General features: G+C 47.2%; 1 protein-coding gene across 1 annotated transcript in view; it reads left to right on the top strand.

The window, feature by feature from the left end:
* The window catches only part of RSRC1 (arginine and serine rich coiled-coil 1), a 92,591-nt gene that overhangs the window by 64,417 nt on the left and 1,803 nt on the right, over positions 1 to 26,371 (top strand). The window contains exons 8-10 of the mRNA XM_050308443.1: positions 13,204 to 13,272; positions 25,088 to 25,194; positions 26,011 to 26,157. Coding sequence (XP_050164400.1) covers positions 13,204 to 13,272; positions 25,088 to 25,194; positions 26,011 to 26,157 — 323 coding nt within the window. The remainder of the gene's footprint in view (positions 1 to 13,203; positions 13,273 to 25,087; positions 25,195 to 26,010; positions 26,158 to 26,371) is intronic.

Here is a 26,371-nt window from a genome sequence, read left to right as displayed (position 1 = left end):
CCAAGGATTTTAATAGAAATCAATTAATTTTCACGCTGAAAACTGATAATAATTGAAGCTGTGCCTGGCAGGTTCTTTTTAATTTCTATTGAAAGTTCCTATTAATTAGTGTTTTCTATTAATTACTGTGTCAATATGAAAAGGGGAAATAGGAGCAGTTGTTTTTTTGGAAATAAGCAGAATTTCATCCTGGAAACTGAAGTGGTGGCTGCCCCTGGATCCCTGGAAGTGTCCAAGGCCAGGTTGGATGGGGCTTGGAGCAACCTGTGCTGGTGGAAGGTGACCCTGCCCATGGCAGGGGTGGCACTGGATGGGTTTTGAGGTTCTTCCCAACCCAAACCAGTCTGGGATTCTCCCTCATGTTGATGTGCCCATCTGCACCTCTGGCTTTGGCTCCCACATGTTCCTGACTTGCAGGAACACTTTTTTCCTGGATTTCCTGGTCTGGAGTGTGGGGAAGCTCAGGGGGAAAGGAAATAAGTTGTGGAAGAGCACATGGAATCCCAGACTGGTTTGGGGCAGCCACAGCTGCCCTGGGCAAGCTGTGCCAGGGTCTCCCCTCACCCTTACGGTGAAATATTGCTTTTTATCTCTCTTCATACTGTCTTTGGGGCTGTTCCATTGCCAGGTTTCTCAGCATTGCAGGCTGGCTTTTAAAAGCTTATTTGGCATCCTCGTTCCCAGCATTTTCGTGGTGAATCAGTCCCCAGTCAGTCCCCATCACCACTGGCTGTGCCTCCTCCTGGCCTCCAAGCTGTAGATTATTGCCATTTTATCCCAGGCCGATAAAACCCTGGTGCTCTCCAGCAGATAAATGTACAGTATTCACTGTGGAGGTGATTACGGGGCTGAGGCAAATAAAGCCTAAAGCACCCTATTAACGGGCCCTTGGCCGTGCTAATACACTGAATAAAGGCCTCAATTACTGAGCACTCCCAGGGCCGTGACATTAATGGGATCTTTATAACCTTTTTAACTTCTCGGGCTCTGACAGAGCTCTCCAATAACAGCCGCGGGTTTGCCCTTGGCAAGCACAACCTCATTTGGAGGGGATAATAAGTATTTACTATTTAGATCGCTGGCAATAAAATTTCTCTGAATGAGATTTTCCTGAGAAAATACAAACTGATTGAATTACTGCCTTTAATGGACTGGTGAGACATGGAATAACAGGTTGTTGAAGCAGCAATTTAATGTTTAGCTTTTTTTCTTTCTGGTTGTTTGGTTTTGTTTGGGTTTTTGTTTGTTTGTTTTGTTTTGTTGTTGTTGTTTTGGTTTTTGTGGGTTTTTTTGGTGTGAAAATACAAGCTGATTCTTTTTCCAAATGGAAATTATATCGTGGAATCCTTAAGGTTGGAAAAAACCTCCGAGATCATCAAGTCCAGCTTAACACAGCACTGTTCACCATTTTCACTGGAAAGCTTAAGCCAATGTCACATGTTTTCCTAATCTTGGAAGTGGATAATAATCCCAAATACTGACAGTGTTGGAGTTGCAAAGAGTGCTGGGAATCCCTAAATGTTCTTATGGAGAATTCCTGTAATCTGGCCCTGTAATAACCTCAAATATTGACAGTGTTAGAGTTGCAAAGAGCGCTGGGAATCCCTAAATGCTCTTCCTGGGAATTCCTCTCACCTGGCACTAAGACTGTGGGCAGAAACCTGTGGAATGGCACGTCACTTTGTGCGTTAAAAATAGATTTCTTTTCGGATGATCCCTCAGGAGCTGCTTTGGGACACCCCCTTCCCTCCCTGGGCTCCTCCTGCCAAGGTGGGCAAATCCTGTGGCTGTCCTGGGTGGTGGTTTCCAATCTCATCCCTTGGGAATGGGCCTTCCCTTAGCACTGTCGAAACACTCCATTTATTCACAGCCACATTATCACTGTGTTGAAACACAGAAATCCCTCTTAGCTCGATATTTCCCACTTTTCCCCCCAGTTTATAGGCAGTGATGTGTTTGGCACTCGAGGAATCACTTTAAACGATCCCACTTGGAATTTTCCTTCCTTAAAATAAGATTTATTTCGCTTCCCCCCTCCCCAGCCGGAGGAACAGCTTGAGGGTGGTGGCAGGGCTTTAATCCCTGGGAGAATTATCCAGCAGGCTCAGCTTTTCAGGGATGTGCTGGACAACAGGTTGATGCCATTTGGGCATTTCCAAGGAGAAGCACCTGTGGGAATAGGGAATGAAAGGGCAGAGCTGGGGAGAGGCAGCGGGTGCCCATTAGTGCTGCCCACCCCTCCAGAGAGAGGGAATGAGGCCCTAAATGAGTTTTAAAGGACAAAGTTGGGGGATTAGGGAGCCCTGTATGATTTGATCCGTGTGGAATTGATCCTGCTAATCAGGAACAACATCCCTGGTGCACTCTAAACTTGGGGTAAAAAATTCAAAAATTGAAAACGCTTACCATTTTTATTATGATTTCAGGAGTTTTGTCTCTTTTTTCTGTGTTATATCTATGAAATGTGCATGGGACAGTACATTCAGTATGCAATTATTCATATTTAAGTGTTTTAACCATTAGTTGATGGAAAGAAACATTTTACATTATGACAACATAAATAATTCTTGAAAGTTGGACTCGATGATCCTGAAGGTCTTTTCCAACCTTGATGATTCTATTATTCTATAAGTTTTATTTTATAAAAGCCAAAACTCGGTGTCATTATTAATTTAAACTTATTAATTTTTGTGTGTTAATGCTATATTAATATTAATACTAAATACCAAATTAATACTAAATATTAAATTATTTATTACTATTCATATTTAATAAAATGCGTTTGGGGTATTTTTAAAGTATTTTTTAAAATTGATTTACTGGTAACCAAGGAGTTAATGAAGGATAACAGTAAAAGGAGAAGAAATCGAGAGGACTTTTAGGAACATAAAGCTGGTGTGGATTAAAACCATCAGACCTGTTGGTCTCCACGTCCCTCCCTCCGAGCTTGGAATTGCCTGTTGGAAAGGAGGGTTGGGGATCAGTAAGATCTGTTGCCAGTATTGTATTAATTAGAGTAATCAGCCCGTGCTCAGAACAGGACACCTGCCAGGGGGAGCTCCCACCCTCCGGCTCGGAGCGTTCCCGGCCTGTCCTGGGCTCTGCTCCGGAGCCATCCCAATCCCGGCTGGAGCCGCTTCCCCCCTTCCCCCGGCTGTGCCGAGCCTGGGGGGCAGAGCAGGGGATCGATGAGTCCCCCCCAGCACTGGGGTAATTAAAGAGCTGCCCCTCATTGATCGTCCTGCAGGTGGAAGGGATCGATGGGGGCGATGCCCCGGCGCCCGGGGGACCCCGGGAAGAGCGGGAAGGGCACGTGGAGCACGGCTCCAGGACACAGGGATGCTTCCCTGGGCTGACCTGTGCCCGGCACAGCCCCTGCAACCAGCACTGCTCCACTGTCTGTCTTCGCCAGCTGGGCTCAGAACTCGTCTGGCCTGGTTCTTATTGATTGGGGGTGTTCAAAGCAGTGCAAATCAAGCACTGGGAGAAAGCAGGGACTGAAGCAGTTAAATGTGGTTTTTCGGGGATAGTTCTTACACTGGTTGCAACATTTGAGCAAATTTTAAAAGTAATCTTTTTATTTCAAAATGCATTACGATGGAATTTATCCTGAAAAGAGTGATGATTTTTCAAAAGGGTGTGTTATGGAATCGTGGAATGGCTGGGGTTGGAAGGGACCTGGATGAAAGATCATCCAGTCCTACCCCCTGCCAAGGGGCAGGGACACCTTTCACCAGCCCAGGTTGCTCCAAGCCCCATCCAGCCTGGCCTGGGACATTCCCAGGGACACTTCCACAGCTGGAACTGGACGAGCTTTAAGGTCTCACCCACCCAAACCAGTGCAATTAAGGAATGTGATTAACACGAATCTCAGATCTTGGTTTGAAATCACGGATTCCACACCCAGACATCCCCTGGGTGCAGGTCCAGGTCCACAACCAGATCCTCCTGGATGGATGCTGGGCCTTGGCAGGGGGACTCTGCTGCCTGCAGGGATCTGGGTGTTCCCTCTCCATTAAACCTTCTGTGAGGTTTTCCTATCTCAGATTGTTTCTAAGAATGACAGAAACACGCTCCTGAAGTGAAGTGCAGCAGCAGAGCTTGCAGAGCACTCCCAGCCAGCTGGAAGTGAGACTTAATTTGGGGAAGTTTATGGAATTTCTGGTGCTGAATGAGGCTGTTTATTTATTGCTTCGTTGCAGCTTTATACAAATATATAGATGCACATGTGTCTGAAGTAAAATTATGCTGCCCAGACTTCTGAGAGCCGGTTGGGAGCTCTCAAGGTTGCAGATGAGCAGCGGGAATGCAGGTGTATATTATCAGATCTGCCCTTGGAGGTGCCTTCCTCGGGGATGACAAATCTCTGCCAGAAATCACTCCTTTGGTGCTTTCCAGGCTTGGACTTGTCTGTTCTCCCACTCACTCTAATGGGCTCTACTGGAACTTTTAAATAAAGCAAGCATTTATTTGAAATACGGTGAGAAATCCGAAAACCGCGTGAGCGCCCGGATTCCTTCGTGAGTTATTGGCAAACTGTTTGCTCAGGGCTGCTCAGCCCGGTGTGCAGGAGGGCTGGAGTTTGCTTTTAATGCAGCTCTTGAATCCCAGCCCGCAGAGCCCCTGGCAGCGTTCCAGGAGTGCTCCGCCGGCGAGATGAATTGTTTGTTTTCGGCGGCGTTTCTTCATCGTCATCGCTTAATCGGGAATGAGATTTTACAGCAGCCACTGAATATTTAAGCAATATATTTACCTCTTTTATCCTGGGGGAGTATTTAATAATGCTGAGTGCAGTCAATGATTGCAGCAGTTAACGGTACGAGCTGAGAGCGGAGGGTTTTCCCGGCGTTTTTGCCGCTGGGATGAGTTCCGTGTTCCCAGCTCCCTGGTCCCGCTCCCAAGGCTATCCCGGTGCGATGGAGTGTGTGCTGGCATGGGCTGTAAGTCTTTCCCACAGATCTTTCCTTGACACACGCTCCCCCTTTTGGTGCCAGATGTCAAGTTCTTTTGGATTGCTGTCTCATGATTCCGCAGTTATGGCTCAGTAAATCCTGGGAGTTCCCTGCAGTTGCACCCCAGGTGGAGTTTTCCACCTTGGTTCCTGATTTTCCAGTGCCCCGGTCAAGATCTTTATGAATTAACGCTGTTTGGTGCTAATACTCACCAGCAGCTTTTTCTTTAATCACGTCTTGGTGTTTATGGACTTGCAGGTTTGAAAAATAACTTACAAGAAGGACTTTTGGGTCCTTTTTTGGGTTTTGTTGCTTCACAAAGACTTTCTCATGAGTGGGGTGAGCAAAACTCCTTCTTTCTGGAAAAAAAGCCTCTGAAATGCTTCCTGTGGATTTCTTGTGGATTTGTATGTTGTCAGTGTTGTCTGGCCCACGGGGCTGAGCAAATCTCGCTGGTTTTGGGGGTTTCCAGTGCAGATGAGCAGCCAGTTGTTGTTACTGGGAAGGACTGTTGGACATGGGTGGTGTTTGTGTGCCCAGGAATAAATCCATGGTGATTCCTGACTTTGGGAAATTGGCAGATGAAAGAAGGGCTCGTTTGGGATGGAAGTTTTGGGAGGGAATTTTTCAGGTTTGCTGACGGACTGTCAGGCTGAATTCTGCCCTTAACCCCGGGGAGAAAAGCCCACTGTCATTCCCAATCCACAGGCTGGAGTGACAACTGGATTTGAGGCCCAGTGCCAGGTTTTGTCCCAGAAATCACTTAAACAATTTTTGTTAGTGATTATACTTTAAACAAATAAGTATTTTGAGGTAATATAATTTATTGGTGAAGTTACATGGACAAGCTGCTACATTTCCCGGTGCAGGTCCGTGGTTGGTGCCACACTGGGCTGATTTCTGATGCAGGTGCAGGGGGAACTGGAGCTGGCACATTCCAGAGGGATGGATTGAGTGTTTCTTGGGAGGTGGGATGTAGGATGGGACACAGTCCATGGAGATGGTTGAGACCTGCTGTACAAGAGGCCTTGTGCAGGTTTGGTCTGAGATCCTCACAGTTTTTACACCTGGAATTTATTTATTTTCCCACTAAATATTGCTGCCTCTTTTAGCTCAGTAGTTCAGGGGAGTGTTTAACCCTGGGCCATCCTTTTCCTTTCCTAGGCTCTTCCTTCCTTTTCCCTTAGGGAAGAGAAAGCTCTTCTTTCCTCTTTAACTTAAAGAAGTGGCCTCAAGTCAAGGAAATGGCCTCAGGTCATAGCAGGGGAAGTTTAGATTAGATTTTAGGCAAAATTTCTTCATGGAAAGGGTGGTCAGGCATTGGAACAGGCTGCCCAGGGAAGCCTTGGAGTTATCCCTGGAAGTGTTCACAAAATGAGGTGGATGTGGCACTCAAGGATGTGGTGGGTGGTGCTGGGTTGATGACCCAACCTTAGTGATTCCATGATTCCCACCCATTTTCCCCTAAAGAAACTCAGGTAGAAGGTGCTATTTAAATGTTTCCACTGGAATTACTGAATTATTCCAAGAACTAATTTCCTTTCTGATACCAAATATCAGAGGAGACAGGAATTGCATCCAGTTCCTCTGTTCTCCTGAGCTCAGCTGCAGGTTGGGGGAGCAGGTCCAAGGTGAATTCATCCTCAAGATTTCGGTTGGATTTTTTTATCCTACGTTTTGTGTTTGGGGAAACAGTGGCAGAAAGAAAGGAATTAGGATTGCCCTAAATAATAGAGGGATGTACCTCGCCAAGATCTGCTGATTAAGCCTTCATTAGGATCATTGTTATAAATCTGGAGTGCCAGGTCCTCAGCTGGGGAAAATGGGCTCGAGGGGAGTCAGTGGATTTGTGCCACACTGGTCCTTGATTCTGGAACATGAGGATATTTTGGGAGGGGAATGACAGGGGCTGTGAGAGGTTTGCAAATGGTAACACCGTTTTCCTGGTTAGACCAGGGGAAAAACGTAAATCACCCTTCTTTTGACTGTGGTAATGAAATTCAAGGAACTGCTTGATGTTATTTCATTAGATGGGAATGACTTGTCCTGAAAGTACAGCTTAAATCCTTGCATGGATTAAGGGATAGTGCATGGAAAATGGTGGGGTTCAATGAATTTTGTGGATGGGGCTGTCTTGCACCAACATTTTTGCCATTCTTCCCTTAAAAATGCCACGTGCTCCTTGGAATGAGAGAAAGAACAATAAATACATTTGATTTTGGAAATCTGTTCCCCACACTGAACTGCTTGTCCAGGAGAAGGGAAGTGCTGTAATTTGATGGGGCAGCTCATCAAACTCCAGCGTGGGGGCTCATTTGGCTGCGTTTTAGGAACGGATCAACAAAGCAGGGCTTGGAACTGCTCATTTGGGAATTGCTTAAAAAAAACCAACCCAACAACTTGTTTCCACAGTAAAGGGAATGCACATTGTTCTTCAGGACCATGAAATACAGGGTTTGGCCACCTAGGGGGGTCACACTCTAGACAGGAGGCAGCCACTGGGATATGGGGGATCTTCGGGGACATCAGCTCCGCTCTCTGGAATGGGATTTTATCTGTCACTTCTTACCTTTCCCTTCCCAACAACCCCTGTCCCTTATTTTATCTGTCACTTCTTACCTTTCCCTTCCCAACAACCCCTGTCCCTTATTTTATCTGTCACTTCCTACCTTTCCCTTCCCAACAACCCCATGTCCCCCTTTCATCCCATTTCTCCCCTCCCGGATTTAGAAAAACCACATTCCTGAAACAACAGGGCTAAAAACAACACCCCAAACTCTTCCTAATTGCTCTGCCCGTGGAATTAATTTCCCAGTCCAAGCAGGGCACGGCTTTCCCGTCACTCCCGCTCCGGAATATTCAGCGTGTCACAGATGGTCATGAATAATGTCCATTTTAAGCGTTGGCAGCGAGTTGGCGAGATGAATGAAGTGTTGGGGGGATGTGACAGGCAGCACGCTGCTTTGTGATCATTCCAAAGTTCTAATAATCTCCCTCACCTTCCCTGCCTGCCTCTAATGAAAGAGAATAGGTGATTGCACCTCGGGCGATGTTCGGCGCCTAATGACTCCTCCAAAGGCAGATTTATGAAGCAAAAATTAACTTTGAATGAGGAGCGAATTGGCCCTGACAGTCTGATAGACTGTGACACAGATTCTGTGGCAAAACAGACGTAGCCCTAATTGATTATCAATATTTTAAGCAAAGTGATGAAAATAAGCATTAAGTGACGAGAAGGGCAGTCTTAATCCAGCAGGCAGGCCCCGGGATCCGGGCGGTCTGCGGGGAGGGATCCGATCTGTCAGCTCCTACCTCGCCCTTCCCAACACCCCCTGGCCCTGCCCAGCCTCCTTTCCCTCCTGGATTTCTGACCAGCATGTTAATGTTCCAGGGATGGACGTGCCTCCCTCTCTCTGGGGAAGTTTTGTTTCATATTTAACCTGTTTTAGGCTCGGGAGTGACTTGAGCTGTTCTGTGGTGGGCAGGTTTATGGGGTGCCCTTCGTGCTGTGCTTTCTCCTGGCCCTGGACCGTTTCTGTCCAGCAGGATTTCCACAAGCTGCATCCCAGAAACTAAAGAAACTAGTCAGAAATTGCCTGGTTGGCATGAGAAATCATCACAAATATCTGGTTATACCCAACATAGACAAATATCTTGGCATTACCCAATATATCAAATACCTTGGTTATACCAAATGTATCAAACATCTTGGTTACACCAAATATATCAAATATCTTGACATTACCCAGTATAGACAAATACCTTGGTTATATGAAATATATCAAATATCTTGGGTTTGCCCAATACAGACAAATATTTTGGTAATACCCAATAAATACAAATACCTCGGTTAGACAACGTATATCAGATATATCAAATATATGATATGTATTAAATATATCAAATATCTTGGTTACATGTTAGGACAAGACTAAGAAAACTTTGGGGGTTTGCTTTGGGGTTTTTTTCAGTCGAGTCACGTGGTACTGGATGTCTCTTCTACCAAAAATGCATTTAATACTCTGGAAAACCTGTCTGGCTGTGAGGGGGGAGAAGTAACATCCCTACACCAGGAAGAATCGGTGGGATAACATCTCCCTGCAAACAGATTCGGCCTTACAGGGAATTTTGAAGTGTGCCTGGCTGTGAGCTCTGGATCCAGCCTCGTGCTCAGGAATCGTCCAGCATCTGTAATTAGAGTCTGGGGTAATTAAATTAAACCTCGTAGCAGGGACAGCAATGGCAGGAACTTCTGGTGTTTGGGAATCACAACATAATTAGGGAGGACAGGGATAAATGGCAGTGAGAGGTTCTGTGTTCATGAGTGGACTGGGCAAGTGGCCACCTGAGTCATGGATTCATGGAATCCCAGAACTATGGAATCCTAGAATCATGGATTTATAGAGTCATGGAATCACAGAGTCACAGACTCATTCAGGTTGGAAAAGCCCTCTAGGATGGGAAGACCTCTAAGAATGTGCAGTTTAAATTCGTGGGGGAATGTTCTCATAACATGGACTGAGAGGACAAAAATACAGAAAACCAGCATGAATTGGGATGATTAAAATGTGTCTGGGGGTGTCACTTCTCCCTGGGAACTGACAGGGGCTGGACTGTGCTCCTGGTGTTCCTGTCGAAGGAAATCTCGGAGCAAGGGGCGGTTTGGAGTTTGTGTTGGAATCTGTTGGATGTAGAAGAGATAATTTTCCACGTCAGCCCATGAATATTCAGCAGGGAGGATCTCCACCAGCCTTGATAAATTTAATATACCAGAGAAAAATAGCATGTAAATTAAACAGGGCCTTGTAAATTAGTAATGGATTCTACTTGTATTTTTCTGTGTGAGCTGACTGAATATTTTATAAGTGCAAAAATGTTTGTGTTTAAAAAAAGAGGGTGAAGTCTTTCTGATGAGCATCGTGGATGGTTTGGCTGCATGTTTAGATGGGAAGTCCCTGTGTGTTTTTTGAGTTTCAGTGCTTTCTTTTCCCCAAACACATCTTGTATGTTCAACTTTGAAGAGCTGACAAGTCCACAATTAAGTTGAATTAATTTGTTCCCCCGAATGCCTTGTGGTTTGCAGTTGGTGGGTGTTCTGACACTCCTCTCCTTTGAATTTTGACAGTAAATGAATTCTTGGTGTGGGGCTGAGCCTTTTCTGTGCACCTTCCCTGCTTCTCCCGTGGTGCTGGGAGGGGGCTGTGCTGCAGGGGCTCCTCCACGAGCTTTGCTGTGCTCTCCACCCCCAGACAGCCCCTGCCCTGTTTCTACCTGGGAATTATTCATATTCCTCTGGTTTCTCTTAATTAGCAGCTTTTCCTGCAACTGTTTTACCTCAGCACAGAGTGAGGCTGGTCAGGATTGAAGCATCGCTCTGATATCTGTCCATTCATCCACCCATCCATCCACCCATCCATCCATGGCCTTTCCCATTTCCAAGCCCATGAGCACAGCTGAAGCCTGTGGTTATTTACGGATGAGCAATTGCTGGTGAAAGAATAAAGAAGAAGAAAAGAGGAAGAAACCAAGAACAGAAGGAGAAGAGAAAAAAAGAAGAAACAAAGAAAAGGAAAAGAAATGAAGAGAAGGAGAAGGAAAAAAGAAGAAGAAGAACAACAACTGTGGGTCCTTCCAACTCCATTCTGGAGTTCTGTGCAATAATGACCGAAGATTTAAGATATTTCAGGAGAATCTTCAGCATGAAATCCCTCCAGCAACACGTGGTCTCAGGGCCTCTGTTGGTGGCAGTGGATGGTGCCCTGTACCCTCAGAGACTGACTGCTCTGGGGATTTATGGGATGGGAGCAGTTCAGTTGTTGTTAATTAGCAGTTCTGTGTAGAGAATTGTCCTCCTGATACTTCCTGAATTGCTCCCTTATCCCTCTAATTACCAGGGAGGGCCAAAGCTCTGCTTCAACAGCAGAAGTTCTCACTGGAGCTCCAAAGGTTCCCTGGAGCTCCAAAGGTTCCCTGGATCCCCAAAGGTTCCCTGGATCTCCAAAGGTTCCCTGGATCTCCAAAGGTTCCCTGGAGCCCCAAAGGTTCCCTGGAGTCCCAAAGGTTCCCTGGATCTCCAAAGGTTCCCTGGAGCCCCAAAGGTTCCCTGGAGCCCCAAAGGTTCCCTGGAGCCCCAAAGGTTCCCTGGATCTCCAAAGGTTCCCTGGAGCCCCAAAGGTTCCCTGGAGCCCCAAAGGTTCCCTGGATCTCCAAAGGTTCCCTGGAGCCCCAAAGGTTCCCTGGAGCCCCAAAGGTCGGAATGCAGCGATTTCAAGTTCCCAAATACAAGCCCCAGATGGATTCAGTGACCAGCAGCACCCTCCAGGTGTGTTTCAGTGTCTTTCTGCCTGGCCAAGCAGGAGGTGCCCCGTGAATTGTCCCTGGGCAGCAGTGAGTGTGGAGCAGGAACTCGGTGGAACAGGGAGGACACAAATGCAATTTGGGCCGGGGATTTTATTGAATCTCCATCGTGCCCAGTTGGCCCACGAGCGATGGGAGCAATCCATCTTGTGTGCTAATGGAGGGGCCTGAAACCCACCTGATGTTTGCATTATTAAATTCCAGCCTAATGAGCTCTGCTAATACATATTGAAGGCGGTTGTAAGGGGCAGGATGGGAACGGGAGCGGGATAATTTGAGGGAAACATAAGCTGAGCATTTTACATGACTCAAGGGGTCCAGCTACAATTACACACATCACCCAAATTGAATTTAAATGGAATTTCTATTATCCCTGTCCTTTTACCGAGGAGAATAAAGTGTAAATGAAGTAAAAGTCTTTCGAGTTACCCGTGGTTTGGCTTGATTATCTGATTTAATAGATTCTTGTGGTGATCCTCAGTGGCAGAAAAGTTTTAATATTGCAGGGCTTTAAGTGTTGTCCAGATATGCATAAAAGTGTGGAGATGGAACCAGAAGTCTGTGTAATGAGTTCTGTCATTTGTAACCCCCTGTTCAAGTTGTGTATTTTAAGGTGTAGCCACTGACTGAAAAAAGGTTGGAAGGGCCCCTTCACCTTCCTCCTGCTCTGAATTTGATTTCTAGAAATCATTGCTTGATTCAGCAGGTGGTGGGACTAAACCTTTGCAAAACTGACTCAGCTTTTGCCCTCTGTGCCACAGTTTACAGTGATTTTATTGCCTGGTTTAAACCCTGAATTCCTGTTTCTTTTTGGTTCTTTTGGCCTGGTGATACTTTGGAAAACTTAATATTTCATCAAGTATAATGTTATTAGAGACTTATTCTCACTTAGTTCACTCATCAGGCAGTGAGATGGCAATAAAAGAGAATGGCTCCTTTGAGACATTAATGCTTTGGAATAAATGATGTGCTAGAACAGAAATTTAATTAATTTACAGAGTATATTGATAGTCCCTTGTTACTGTGCTGTATATTTTTAATCTTCTTCAACATCTGTAGTAAAGTGTTTGAAAACCCCTGCAGTTGAGCAACTAGTAGATAATTAAGTAATAAGGGAAGAGGTTTCTAGAGGGAAAAGGATCCTTTTTAAGGAATATTGTTGTAACACGAGTGAAGGAGCACTGCTGTGATTTGGAGTGAAGAGAAAATTGTGTTCTGCCTAATAAAGTTCCTGAGTGAGAGGGGTTGGACTGCTCTTCTAAATGCAGCTCTGCATCCCTGAAGATGTTGTTTGCTCCCTGCTTTATCCCTGGGATAGGTCTCTGGATTACTCACTATGGCAGCAAAGCTGCCACTCCAGAAACGCTCCCTTATCGGTCGCTCTGGGGGCAACTGCAGTGGGCAGCTCTGTGTTTGGAGCAAAAAAAACCCTCTCCAGAGCCTCTTTAAAAGTTTCACTGAACAGAAATGATGGCAGGGATTTGTATTTAACTCGTTTGCAACCATTATTGCCCTAATATCGCCCTCCACAGCCCCATTTGTGCTGCTCCTTACCTGGAGTACAATCTTTAAATAAAATACAGTGAAGGACAAAGTCCTTGTTCTCTCATGCACATGGATTGCCTTGGGGGACCTCCAAAAAGGAACCTGAAATTGGGTTTAAACCCCTGGAAATGTTGTTTGGTGACAGGTTGTGGGCAGCCCATCCCTGGGAGTGTTCCAGGCCAGGCTGGGCAGGGCTTGGAGCAACCTGGGCTGCTGGGAGGTGTCCCTGCCCAGGGCAGGGGGTGGCACTGGAGGAGTTTTGAGGCCCTTCCAAGCCAACCCACTCTGTGATTCTCTGATTTTATAGGATAAATTGACTGATTGTAACATTTCTGTGGCTTCTCTTTAGCTAAAGCAGACGAAGCACTGAAGGCTAAGGAGAGAAGTGAAGAGGAAGCCAAGAGGAGAAAGGAAGAAGGTAAGGAATTCTTCTGCAGTCCAGGAACAAACTGAAGCCCAGTAAGTCCGAGCTGATTGTTTTTAGGAGTCCAAGCTCCAGTGGGAGGGTGGGATTTCCCTACAGCTGCCAGGTGATTTGTGTGGTTGGCCTGTGTGATGTCACAGCATGAGTTCACCTGCTTCTCCCTGGAATTTGGTGCCCTCAAAGCTGGTGAGATCAGAGCTGTTCCCTTTGGAATACAGCAGGTGGAATGACTAAACCAGATGGATTTTCACTGTCTGTCAGGGAGTGATGGGAAGAGATGTTTCCAACAGGGAAACAAGGGAAGCCATCCCAGGAGCCTCCAAGCTCCTCACTTGAGCTGGGACAGAAATCCCAGAGAAGCTGTGGCTGCCCATCCCCTGGGAGTGTCCCAGGCCAGGCTGGGCAGGGCTTGGAGCAACCTGGGCTGCTGGGAGGTGTCCCTGCCCAGGGCAGGGGGTGGCACTGGAGGAGTTTTGAGGCCCTTCCAACCCAGCCCACTCTGTGATTCTCACGATTTTATGGGGTACATTGACTGATTGTAACATTTCTGTGGCTTCTCTTTAGCTAAAGCAGACGAAGCACTGAAGGCTAAGGAGAGAAGTGAAGAGGAAGCCAAGAGGAGAAAGGAAGAAGGTAAGGAATTCTTCTGCAGTCCAGGAACAAACTGAAGCCCAGTAAGTCCGAGCTGATTGTTTTTAGGGGTCCAAGCTCCAGTGGGAGGGTGGGATTTCCCTACAGCTGCCAGGTGATTTGTGTGGTTGGCCTGTGTGATGTCACAGCATGAGTTCACCTGCTTCTCCCTGGAATTTGGTGCCCTCAAAGCTGGTGAGATCAGAGCTGTTCCCTTTGGAATACAGCAGGTGGAATGACTAAACCAGATGGATTTTCACTGTCTGTCAGGGAGTGATGGGAAGAGATGTTTCCAACAGGGAAACAAGGGAAGCCATCCCAGGAGCCTCCAAGCTCCTCACTCGAGCTGGGACAGAAATCCCAGAGAAGCTGTGGCTGCCCCTGGATCCCTGGGAGTGTCCAAGGCCAGGCTGGAGCAACCTGGGACAGTGGGAGGTGTCCCTGCCCGTGGCAGGGGGTGGCACTGGATGGGCTTTGAGGTCTCTTCCAACCCAAACTATCCCGTGATTCCATGATTTACTTACAAGAGGGAACTCAAGAAAATTCCCTGTCTGAATCCACAAGTGCCATGAATTTCATTCCAAACCAAAACGTTCTGACCACTCAGGAGTTTGTACTTTGGGACTGTGGGATGCTGAGAGGGATGAATTGGTGCTCAAAGTTGATCCTACTTGGAGAAGGTATTTAGGATAGTCAGGTGGAAAGTGGGATATCCCAGAGGTGCCTTGGGAAGAAAGGGGAACGGGCACTTGGAATTCTGGCTGGAAAAGGGGGCTGTGCTCCCTCCCCCCTGTAATTCCTGGATTTTGGAGCCATCCAGCTGTGCTGGGCCCCTGGGGAGCCTCCACCTGCAGGAATCCTGGAGCCAGGCGAGGCTCTGGCTGTTGGGATGAGCTGCTTGGCTCCCAGGGGCACGAATTTGCAGGGAATACTCGGAAAAGAACGTGGTTGTTGTTCCCCTCCCATCCCACTGTGAGTGACACACGTGGCAGGGATTGCTCTGCCAGCAGGGGCAGGGAAATGGGAGTGTGGAGAGGCAGAGGGAAGGGAAAAGGGGCGGTTTGGGACTTGGGAACAATGGGAATTTACAGGGAAACCGGAGGAATTCTTTTCAGTTTGTTAATAAGCCCCATAAAAACTGTCCTGTGGTGGCTTTGAAGGAGCTGTGAGGGTTCTAAAATGAATGGAAAATGTTTCCTGAAGAGAAGCTGCTTCGCTCAAATTCATCAGTTTGCCGAGGAATTAGTTCCCAATTAGGAGCAAAGTGGTTCATTTTCACTGGGAAAAAAAGGTCTAATTAAATTGTGTGTGAAGTGTTTAAGCATCCCAAGCCCATGCAAGACATCCAGGGAAACTGCACGCTGGGAAACTCCAGTGGTAGGCAGCTGTGTGTCCCCTATGGATTTAAAATTCCAGTGGTAGGCAGCTGTGTGTCCTCTATGGATTTAAAATTCCAGTGGTAGGCAGCTGTGTGTCCTCTATGGATTTAAAATTCCAATGGTAGGCAGCTGTGTGTCCCATACGGATTTGCAAACAGGACACTTTTCCCGTGTGTTCCCTTCCCCATCCCGGCCATGCTGGGCCCCAGGGACAACTTTTGCTTGAAAAAAGAGATTTTTTTTTTCCTTTTTTCTTGGTTCTTCCTTCCTCACACAGCATCTGTGGGTGGGGTTGAACCCTCTTTGAATCAGTGAGGTTGGAAAAGCCCTCCAGTTCTGTGATTCCTCTTCAACCTTGACTGAGGAGCTGCAATAAAAATAATTGTACAAACGGAACAATCCTTCCCTACCCATAAAAAGTGCTTTTCTCCCTCACCCCATAACGAGGGTGTCTTAACATTCCTTTAACTGTCCCTTTATTGCCAAATCAGGGCTGAGATTAGATGGGGGACGTTCCCTGTAATCTGCTCGGAAATCAAATTATTTGACCTCCCAGCCCAGCCCTGCCCCTTCCCGCTGGTTTCCTGTTAAATATGCAGCGTTTCCCTGGCATGAATAAAAAATTGAGGACAAATTAGAGTCTGCAGCCAGCTGACCCCAGCCCAGATTAGAGACTGGGGGGGCTTGTGCTGCTTTAAATGTTTTAATTACCGTCGCCCCTCCGGCCGCTCGAAGGACCCGCAGCAAAATGCTGATTTATTTTCCTTTTTTTTTTTTTTTTTGAGGGACAAAAAAAAAAAAGCAAAGCAAGAAAGAAAAAGGCTCCCTCGGCCTCATTTGAATTTTTCAGATTGATTACATTTGCACTTCCATTGGGGTTATGGTAATTTGCTGCATGAAATTAGGTCTATTAACCAAAAAAGCGACTTTTCCAGGGGTGTTTTCCAGGGTTGGATTGTCCTGCTTGGGTTTTGGTGCCTTGGGTTGGGAGTGCCTGGAAAACATCAGAATCTAAAGGGGATTTACCCACCAAACTGGATTTTCACTCCAGGCAGATTCCCAAGTGGGTGATGGAAAAGTGGAAGTAAAGCCCACCAAGAGCCAGGATGGAAAAATCCAAAGTGAGTCCCATGTGGATTTAAAATTCCAGTTGTAGATGGGTTTGTGTCCCATGTGGATTTAAAATTCCAGCTGTAGATGAGTTTGTATCCCATGTGGATTTGAAATTCCAGTTGTAGATGGGTTTGTGTCCAGTATGGATTTAAAATTCCAGTTTCAGTCAAAATTGCAGTTTTGGAAAACATTAGGGAGATGCACCAGAAATCAAGGAGAAGGAGTTTTCCCGGGAAACAAGCAGTGCCAAGTGGGATTTTGTGGCAGTCAGGCCCAGGTGAGTGGCTGGCAGGGCGGTGCCGTGCCAGGTTGGGGGGGTTATCCCGGTGCCTCTGCCCTGGAATTTGCATTCCCCATTCCCGGCATGTGCCAGCCCGGGGTTGGATTGATTAGTTCTGCCTCCCCTGTAGGCGCTGCCACGTTCTGATAGACCCTGGGGAAATAAATTTGGCAGCAAATCAGTGCGAGGAGATTTAATTATCACTCGGAGACCTTTCCCTTTTCGGGCTCAGCGATCCCGAAAGTCCCTGGAATCGCTGCCCAATTTGTGTCCCCCCATCCTTCCCACCCCGCTCAACGATAAGCCAAGCAATTACTGGGTTATTGATTTCTCATCAGGGCAGATTTGCAGTTGATTTTTGCCTGCAGAGGAGGAGGAGGGGGTGATGATGAAGTGGTTCAGGCTGCGGCACGATCCGATATCCCGAGCTCGCTGCTGATGCCACGTGCAGGGGAGAGGACCCGGGGCTACAAACGGGAGGGGAGATGTGTGGGGACAGTTTAATTTGTTCCATGTGGATGGAAGGAGTCGTGTGGCACACGCTGGGGAAACACGGCCTTTGGGATGGGAGGGAGGGGGTGAGCTGGGACACAGCTGGCCCTGAGCCAGGGAATGCAGCCCAGCCCTGGGGGGGTATCCCCAGGATTTACTCAGCTAAACACCCTGCTCTGGGGACTCCCTTCAGCAAACTCCTCAGCTCTGAAGAATCACAGAACTCCAGGCTGGCCCATCCTGTGCCACCCCCTGCCATGGGCAGGGACACCTTCCACTAGCCCAGGTTGCTCCAGCCTGGCCTGGGACACTCCCAGGGATGGAGCATAATGAGATGGGTTTGCATTCTCACAGGGAATGCCAGGTTGGAACATGTGGATTAACGGGATTCAACTCAGAGCAGGAAAACTCTGCTTTCTGCAAGTGAGAGAATGTGCTGGTGTGGCTTCAGTGGGCTTTTAAAACACCACATTTTATGGATTTAATTAAATTAACATAACTTAGCAGGCAGTTTTAAAGGATCTCTTCTGCTATTGTTTCATATCAGATATGTAAATTTACTTAAAATATTTTAAAAAGAAAAGCTGGGGAGGCCCTGGCACAGGTTTTGCCCAGAGAAGCTGTGGCTGCCCCAGCCCTGGGAGTGTCCAAGGCCAGCTTGGAGCAGCCTGGAACAGTGAAAGGTGTCCCTGCCCGTGGCAGGGGGTGGAAATGGATAAGTTTTAAATTCCCTTCCAACCCAAACCATTCCATGATTCTGTGATTTTGAGTCATTGGGGTGGTCACAGAACATACAAGAAAACCTGGAGGACTCAACTTTTAGAAAATCCCATCATTATAAACTCTGAAGTTATCCCAGATGATTAACTCTATTTTTTAATACTCATCTTTAACCTGTTGGCTGAAAGTTCTCACGTGGACAATCGAAGCAGCACCTTATCCATGGGCACCACAGAACATCCTGAGTGGGAAGGGACCACCAGGGACTGTGGAGTCCAACTCCTGGTCCTGCACAGGGTGACCCCAAAGCACCTCCTTCCCTTCCCACTTCCTTTAGGAACAGTTCCAAGACTCTTCCCTGGGTATAATTGAGATTAAACCCACAGGTGGACTGTGCCACGGGAAGATTTGATGGGATGAGGTCAGGCAGCTCTAATAAGTTAAAGTGCTTTACTCCACAGTCCAGGAATGTATTGGGATGCCCTTAAGTTCATTAGTTCCTGCCTGAGGTCACCAGTTATCTCAGTAAATTTTATTGCAGTTCATTGTGGTGGCAGAGACCTGAACTCAGCCTGTTAAGTCCCCAAACCGTTTAATGCCCATAATATATTTAGGGCAAATATGTGAATTAGCTTTCTGTGTCTCATCCAAGCTGTGATTTCAGAGGTTTGCTGGGTTTTGCCTGGGTAGGGGCAGGTTTTGTTCCCCACCCTGGTGTCCCTGGTGTGCCGGTGTCGCTTCATGATGTGCCACAGACACCTGGTGGTTGAGCTGCAGCTCTCAGGGGGCTGGCCCAGCATCTGGCACACCCTGGGACCCTCTTTTATCTCTGTTTAATCTCTGTGCTGACGGCTCAGGATTCAGAATAAGCAGGAACAGACCAAGGGTGAGATAAAAGCGGGAAGTTTTGGGGGCAGTGGCCGAGTAGGGCGTGTTGGGAAGAGCATCCTGATGATGCTGGTGGAAACTGGGAAGGATGAGGTGTTAGGAGGGAATGTGGCATCTCTGCTGGCCACTCCCTGTGTCCACCTTCCCCCTGGGCACAGTGAGGGAAAGGGAACCAGGAGAGGGATCAATAGCCCCCCATGGATAATGGGAGTAATCAATTCCGGGCTTTTTATTAAAGCTGCCGTAATTAATAATCACTTTTAAATGTGTTCCTGGAATTTTAACTGCCTTTGTCCTGCCCATCATCTCCTGCCCCTTTGTATTCCAGACCTCCCAGGTGAGTCCCAGTCCTGGTGTCAGGGCTGGAGCCAGGCTGGGAGAGCTGGGAATTTTCCCCTGGAGAAGAGAAGGCTCCAGGGAGACCTGAGAGCCCCTTGCAGGGCCTAAAGGGGCTCCAGGAGAGCTGGAGAGGGACTGGGGACAAGGGATGGAGGGACAGGACACAGGGAATGGCTTCCCAGTGCCAGAGGGCAGGGTTAGATGGGATATTGGGAAGGAATTGCTGGCTGGGAGGGTGGGCAGGCCCTGGCACAGGGTGCCCAGAGAAGCTGTGACTGCCCCTGGATCCCTGGAAGTGTCCAAGGCCAGGTTGGAACAGCCTGGGATAGTGGGAGGTCCCTTCCAACCCAACCCATTCCATGGGTCTTTGATAAATATGAAAGTATTTTTTAAGCTGGTACGTTATTTTTATTTGAGTCATTTTATTTCAGGAATTACAACAGGTGTAATCGAAGGTTTGCTATTCACAAGCGAAACAGATAAGTTTATGATCTCTCCACTGGGGAAATTTATGATTTTTTTTTTTTTTTTTACAAATTAAAAGTCTTGAAATTGTCTTCAACGTTTCAGACAGATGAGGAGCAGAGATGGCTTCTGCACTTCATTAGTGCTGTGTGTTTTACTGTCGTCTCCTGGCATTTATTTGTGCTAAAGGATAGGGCAGGTAATGGGATTGTGGAGCCATCAGGTAATTAGTTATCTGACTGCAATCACTTGAAACAAAAATTTATAGCTACTTATTGAAAAGCTGTTTCTAAAGGGAAAACACCCAGGGATGTATGGAGGAAATAAGCAGGGATGTATTGGAGGAAATAACCAGGCATGTATGGAATGGGCAGGGAAATGATGGGAGTCACCTCTTGGAAAGTAAAAAAAAAATCTGATTTTCAGTCATCCCCTGAGCCTCTGAAAAAGCAGCAAAGGTGCAGCCCAAGGAGCTGGCAGAGATTTAGGAAATATTGATTGTGAACAACAGCTGAGGGAGCTGGATTGGATTTGTCCAAAGGAAATGGAAGGGGGAGAGAAGTTTTCCAGTTGGGTTGTAAATGAGGAAAAAAACTCTCATGGAATCCCAGACTGGTTTGGGTTGGAAGGGACCTCAAAGCCCATCCAGTTCCAACCCCTGCCATGGGCAGAGTCAGCTCCCACTATCCCAGGGGATGTGCAGGGGTGTTTTTTCCAAGATTAAGGAGGGAATCTATGGGATGAGAATGAGGCTTAACTAGGAATTGCCTTATTCATGCTGGCTGAGGCCTAGATAAATGGGAATTTAAGGATGTATCTTGTTTTATTGGTGCTAGACAGACATTTACCTGCTGTGAGTGGTGTTATTTTGCATCCCAGCCAAGGCCCAGCCTGGGAAAAAAAGCAGAAAAATAATGAAAACCAACCAACATCTTCCTGATCTCTGTTTCACTGTCCCTGGAGCCCCTCAAACAGTGTTTGGGGCAGCCAGAGGTGGTTGTAGCTGCTGTGTTTTTCCCCCAGTGTGCTCCTGAGGATCAGTAGAATCCCTGGGAATAAAAAGCCTGGAAGTTCCCGAGCCCGTGTGCCAGCGTGGGATCCCTGGAGCACAGGATCCCGTGGAAGGGCTCTGGGGGTGTCACCACCCACTGCAACAGGCAGCAGGGGGGGAAAAATCAGCACAGGGCACGTGCCAGCAGCACTTTTTGGGAGTGTAAACACGAAGTGATCCATGGAAAAGCTGGAGAGCCCCCAAGTTCCATCCCTGGTGCCCTGCAGGGCCTCGGTGTGCCCGTGCAGGGAGAGGATTTCTGCTGCAGCACACCCGTTTTGTGCCCTGTGTCCAAGGCTGCAGTCCCATTTTCCTGTTGTTTCTGTGCTGGGGCATCCCTGGATGCAGCAGGGATCCTCTCCCTGCCCGTGTGGAGCAGATCCAGGTGAGGGTTTCACGGGCACAGATCGTTCCGTGCCGCTCATCCGTGTCGGGACCGCCCTGGTGAGTCTGTACCTACAACACGGGGGTTATTTGGGATGGGGAGATGGAAAAGATAGAGGCAGGCAGTAATTGCCTTTAAGATCAGAGCACAAAGCATTACCTTGGATTTTTACAAGGCCAGCGAGCAACAAAAGAGCCGTAATTTATGAGCTCAGCGTAAAAGAAGAGCATAATTGCATTAAAAATTAATGCTAATGAACACTAAAATGGGGAAGGTGGTTATGATGAAAGTTTGGATTCATCTTCCCCGGGTTGAATGATGGCTGGGGCCTTGATTAATGGCTTAATTTCTATCAATTAGCGGGGGAAAATCTCCTACGAGACAAGGGTAAATTGAGCATCGAGTTACAGCCCCTGCCTTTGTGTCCCAGAAAAACGTGGAGCTGGGAGCTCAGAGCTCACTTGCTGAACTTTCCCAGCCTGTTTTCTGCTGGATTTTATAGCCAGTATTCCCATTTTTTCAAGGAAAAGCCACTAATGTCCAGACCTGTTTTAAGATCCTTGGAAATGAGGTTATTATCACTGTAATGTAATAAAATGGCAACATTTATAGTGTTCTGCTACTCTCTGTGGTACCTCTCTTGTAAGCACTGAGTACTCACAAAATGCTATTTTAATATCTGTTAATGATAATTAAAATTACAGGATTAAAAAAAAAACAAAAACAAACAAACAAAAACCTAACAAAAAAACAAACCAAAAAAAAAACCAAACCAAAAGACTTTAAGGATTTAAAATTTTTAAAACAAGCCTGGGCAGACTTTTCCCTGTTAATTTGTGTTTTTCCAGCGTAACTGTAAATCCTGTGCCCTGCCTGTAGGGAGTGAGTTCTGGAGTCCTCACAGCCTGTCCCTCCAGTACGTTGTAAATGCGTTTTTAAAGCACTTCCAGTGAATTTGGGGGGAGGAACACAAATAAGAGGAGGGTTGGGAGCTAATCCCGAAGCCGGGATGCTCTGGGAGGGGGTCCCGGCAGGGATGCTGAGCCCGGAGCATCCTCAGGCTCCCCATCCAGGGATCCAGAGGCTCGAAAGAGGCACGTTGAGTGTGCAGGTGCCTCCCTCTAACGGCAGCTGGGAATGGGATGGGCTGGGATGGGCTGGGATGGGATGGGATGGGATGGGATGGGCTGCACGGGATCCCGGGAGCCTCCCTGGGGAACACCGGCCTGGAGGGACCTTGGAGAGACAGGAGGAGAAGGGATTTGGGGACACAAGGGAATGTTGTGTTAAAAGCCTGTGGGATTAGGGCGCTCCTGGGCTGATTTGCTCCGGATTTTGTCTCCACTGGCGCTGGAATTGTCACCTCTGGAGCGGCCTCTGCGGCTCCAGTCGCCCCTTGGACACCGACTGGGAAAGGGGATCTCCAAATTCCTGTGGCTCCGGGTCGGGACAACCCCCGTGAGCCAGCACTGCTTGTCTCCTGCTCAGAGAAAAGATTAGAGGGGGGAAATATCCCTAAAAACCAGCGTTCCAGGTTTGGTAAAGTCCAGGGATGACACCAGCACAGGGAATCCCTCCATCCCACTGGATCTGCCCTCCTGCCCCCAGTGCTTCCCTGGGCTTTAATCCAAATATCCCAGCGCGGTGCCCTGCAGAATCCAACCCCTCCCACAGCCAGGGAGTGGCTTTTCCAGGGACATTCCTGATGGCTTTGCCTCCTCTTCCCCTGCGGATTGTCCAGGGAAAACTTCAATTTTCCTTGGGACGTGTCAGTTTAAATAAAACTGGGATCAATTAAAAATCGGGGGGGGTGTGGGAACAGTTCTGTTGGCAAACAGACAGTTCTGTAAGGCAGTTGTATAAAAATACACTTCCAATAATCCCAAATAAACCGGGATCAAAGGGAAAATATTTTCTTCCTCCGTGGTTTGTTTAGTCTGGGATCTGTTGGTGTTTCCTTCAAACTCATAAACAGAAGAGCAAGGGGGAAAAAGCAGCGGCTTTTTTTCTGTCTTTCAAAGCATTTTACCCCAAAATGGGTTATATTTTAATTTGCTCAGTTAAATTAACCCCTTAAATCTAATTAGTGAAATAGGAAGAAAGAGATTCTGAGGGATATTTGAGGTTTGTTATGTCATTGCTTTGATTCTGGAGTTAAACCTGCTTGAAAGGAAACTCTTTAGGTTCATGTTCGTGGTCAGGATTTGGGGTGAGCAATGAATCCATAACAATTTACACCTAAAGACTTCCCAAGAAATATTCAAAAGATATTTTTATTTAATGGATCATTCACAAGATATTACTGGTCATTTAATGCTTTTAAAACTCTTAGTGGGCTTAATTTTGTCTTTCAAAATCAGGAAAAAATGAGAATATTTTAGGCAGAGCTTGCAAGGAAATTATTTCTTCTTTTATGTGATTTATAGAATCATGGAATTCTCTGATTCTTTGTCTTTTATCTGACTCTCTGCTGCCTTTAATTGTTGTGTGTGTGATGTGTTTGGATGGCAGCTGAAGAATTCATCCAAATTTCTTGTTTTAAAGTGGCATTTCATGTTCTTGCTCATACAGACTAATTCAATATGAAATTAGCAGCTACAAAAGATGTGTTTATTTATATATATAAATATAAATAGATATAAATATAGAAGTGTAGAATACTGAATTATCTCTGAAGGATGGAGTTCCCAGTTAAACCCATGACTGGGAGCACTGGGAAAGGTCCCCTAAGCCACGGAGCTCTGGGAAGGAGCTGGTGACAGGGATGGAAATTGTCCACCTTTTGATAAAAAATAGCCCCAACAAGCCCTAATCCAAGATTTAATTCCTTTTTTTTTCCCTCTAACACAGTGAAAAGACTCCGTGCACTGAGTTAGTATTGATTTTTTTTTGTCTGAGGCCTCTTAGCTTTCTGACTCCATTATTTTTGATTTTCCTATGAAATACATCTCCTTCCTACTGACATCTGACAAACAACATCTGGAAGTCGTTTTATCTCCCCATAATGTGTTTGTCAAACAAGTCCTGCACTAATGGGCTGTGCTTCCTCACTCCATTTACCCCCTTAATGTCCCTGATGTCATTGGGAGCATTCAGGCATTTTTGCCCCCTAATTTGTCATTCCCATCAGCTTGTGTAGGATCCATGTGAGATCCTGGAACCGGCCTGGATTTTGTGAAACCACAGCTGAGCAGCTGATCTGAAATCTCCTTTCCCTGCCTTTCTGATTCCTGGCTTTAATCAGGGTCCCTTTATTTCCCCTCAGAGCAGGGGGCTCCAAAACCTCCATGGATTGTGACTCCCTCTGCCCAGCAGGGCCTTGGTGTATTTGGGTTCTGCCAAAAAATCCTCAGGAATGTGTTATAAAGGAGGAGACTTCAGCAGCCAGGCAGCTCTTAAACACAAACTTAATTCCTTCTAAATAAAAATAACCCCAAAAAACAGGATTAAATTGTACTTCTGGGCTTTGCTGCAGCGCAGCTCTTGGCATCTTGGAATCATGGAATGGTTTGGGTTGGAAGGACCTTAAAGCCAATCCAGGCCCATCCCCTGGGCAGGGACACCTTCCACTAGCCCAGGTTGCTCTAACCTGGCCTGGGACACTCCCAGGGCTGGGACAGCCACAGCTTCTCTGGGCAACCTGTGCCAGGGCCTGCCCCCTCTCCCAGCCAGGAATTCCTTCCCAATATTCCCTCTAAACCTCCTCTCTGTCGGTGGGAACCCATTCCCCGTGTCTTGCCCCTCCATCCCTTGTCCCCAGTCCTTCTCCAGCTCTCCTGGAGCCCAGGGCTCTGAGGTCTCCCCAGAGCCTTCTCTTCTCCAGTTATCCCACAAGGACATCCCTGGTGAATCCCTGTCAGCACCTGGGCTGGTCTCACAGGCTCAGCACTGGTGGCCAACACCGTCCCCTGCTCTGTTCACTCAAGGAGTTTTTCCTTCTAACAGGGGATTTTAGGCTGCCTCACCCCTTGGGATTCTCCTGGTATGTTCCAAAATATATTTAGGGCACCTGTTGGGCAGGGTTTGAGGGCAGGACTGCACTGAAGCCCCCTGACCTCCCCTTGCAGACCAGGCCACCCTCGTGGACCAAGTGAGGCGAGTCAAGGAAATCGAAGCGATCGAAAGCGACGCCTTCGTCCCCCAGACCTTCAGGTCCAGCAAAGAAGTCAAAAAGGTACCTTTTCAATATTCCCACGTTCCTCTCCTGCCCCACAACCCTCTCAGGAAGCTGTGCCATGAAGGCAGTTCCCACTGATGAAAGGGCATCGATGTTGACAACCTTAAACACCCCCGGCCGCTCTCCGATGTCTGGGGTGGGTTCAGAGAGCTCATTTACATGGGTAAGAATTTCATGAAACAGAAAAGTTTGAAGACTTTTTTGAGGTAAAGCAGAAGAATTAAGATCCCAGAGGAAACAGACATTTACACTGTAATTAAAGGGAGAAATATCTTTAATTCTCCTTAACTGGAGACAGACTTTAAGACCACACTTACTCCCTGAAAAGAACCCAGCTTGGTTTTCACCTTTCCCAGATTTGGCAATTTTACCAGGATTTTGGCCACCCAGTCTTCCAGAGAACTCGGATGCTGTTGTCTTTGGAAGTGTGCAAGGCAAGGCTTTGTTCAGTTTTCCCACCTGGCTGGGAGGTGTTTGGAATTGTCACTCTTGGTTTTCCCAGGAATGTTCATTTTCTTGCCATTCCAGAAATCTCCAAGAAGCTGATGCAGCTTCTTCAGAAAGTGACCCAAGAACCCCTCATTCCTGTTCTTCAGGCTCTCTCCTTGCTTTCTTTTGCACTCCACGTGCTCATCCTGGACCTTTGTCCATGTCCAGTGTGTCCCACCAAGCACACGGAGAAGTGTTCCCATGAGGATCCTTTCGTGGGCACAACTGCAGTGGGAAGACAACTGAATGCTCAGTTCAGACCCTGCCACGCTGGGGGGATTTGAGGATAAAATGCTTTAATTGTACGTGCTTGTTTCTTTTTAGGTGGCAGAACCTCCCGAGCTCCAACACGAACCTGTGACCGTCACAGCGGGAACCGCCGAGGCAGCAGCTCCTGAGAAAGAACCTCCCCCTGCCAGCATTCCCACTGCCATCAAATACCAGGATGACAATTCCTTAGCACATCCAAACGTAAGTGTGCTCGTGTTTATCCCACATTATTTATCTGTAGCTGAAGGAGGGCAGGCTCACACGAGCCCACAGCCATCAGACAATCCGTGCTCTGGGAACTTCACGTGCCCGTTTTGTCAACTTGTAAAGCTTTAAATGCAGCACAAACTTCAGGTCGTTTTAAATCATGTGGCTAAACTTAAGCAGGTCCCTTTGTGAGCACTTTAACTGGAAA

This window comes from Myiozetetes cayanensis, unplaced genomic scaffold (assembly GCF_022539395.1).
Source record: "Myiozetetes cayanensis isolate MyiCay16 unplaced genomic scaffold, myiCay2020 scf13, whole genome shotgun sequence".
In the NCBI taxonomy this organism is placed as follows: domain Eukaryota; kingdom Metazoa; phylum Chordata; class Aves; order Passeriformes; family Tyrannidae; genus Myiozetetes; species Myiozetetes cayanensis.
Note: the sequence above shows the minus strand (reverse complement) of the source record. Positions and strands in the feature narration are given on the sequence as shown.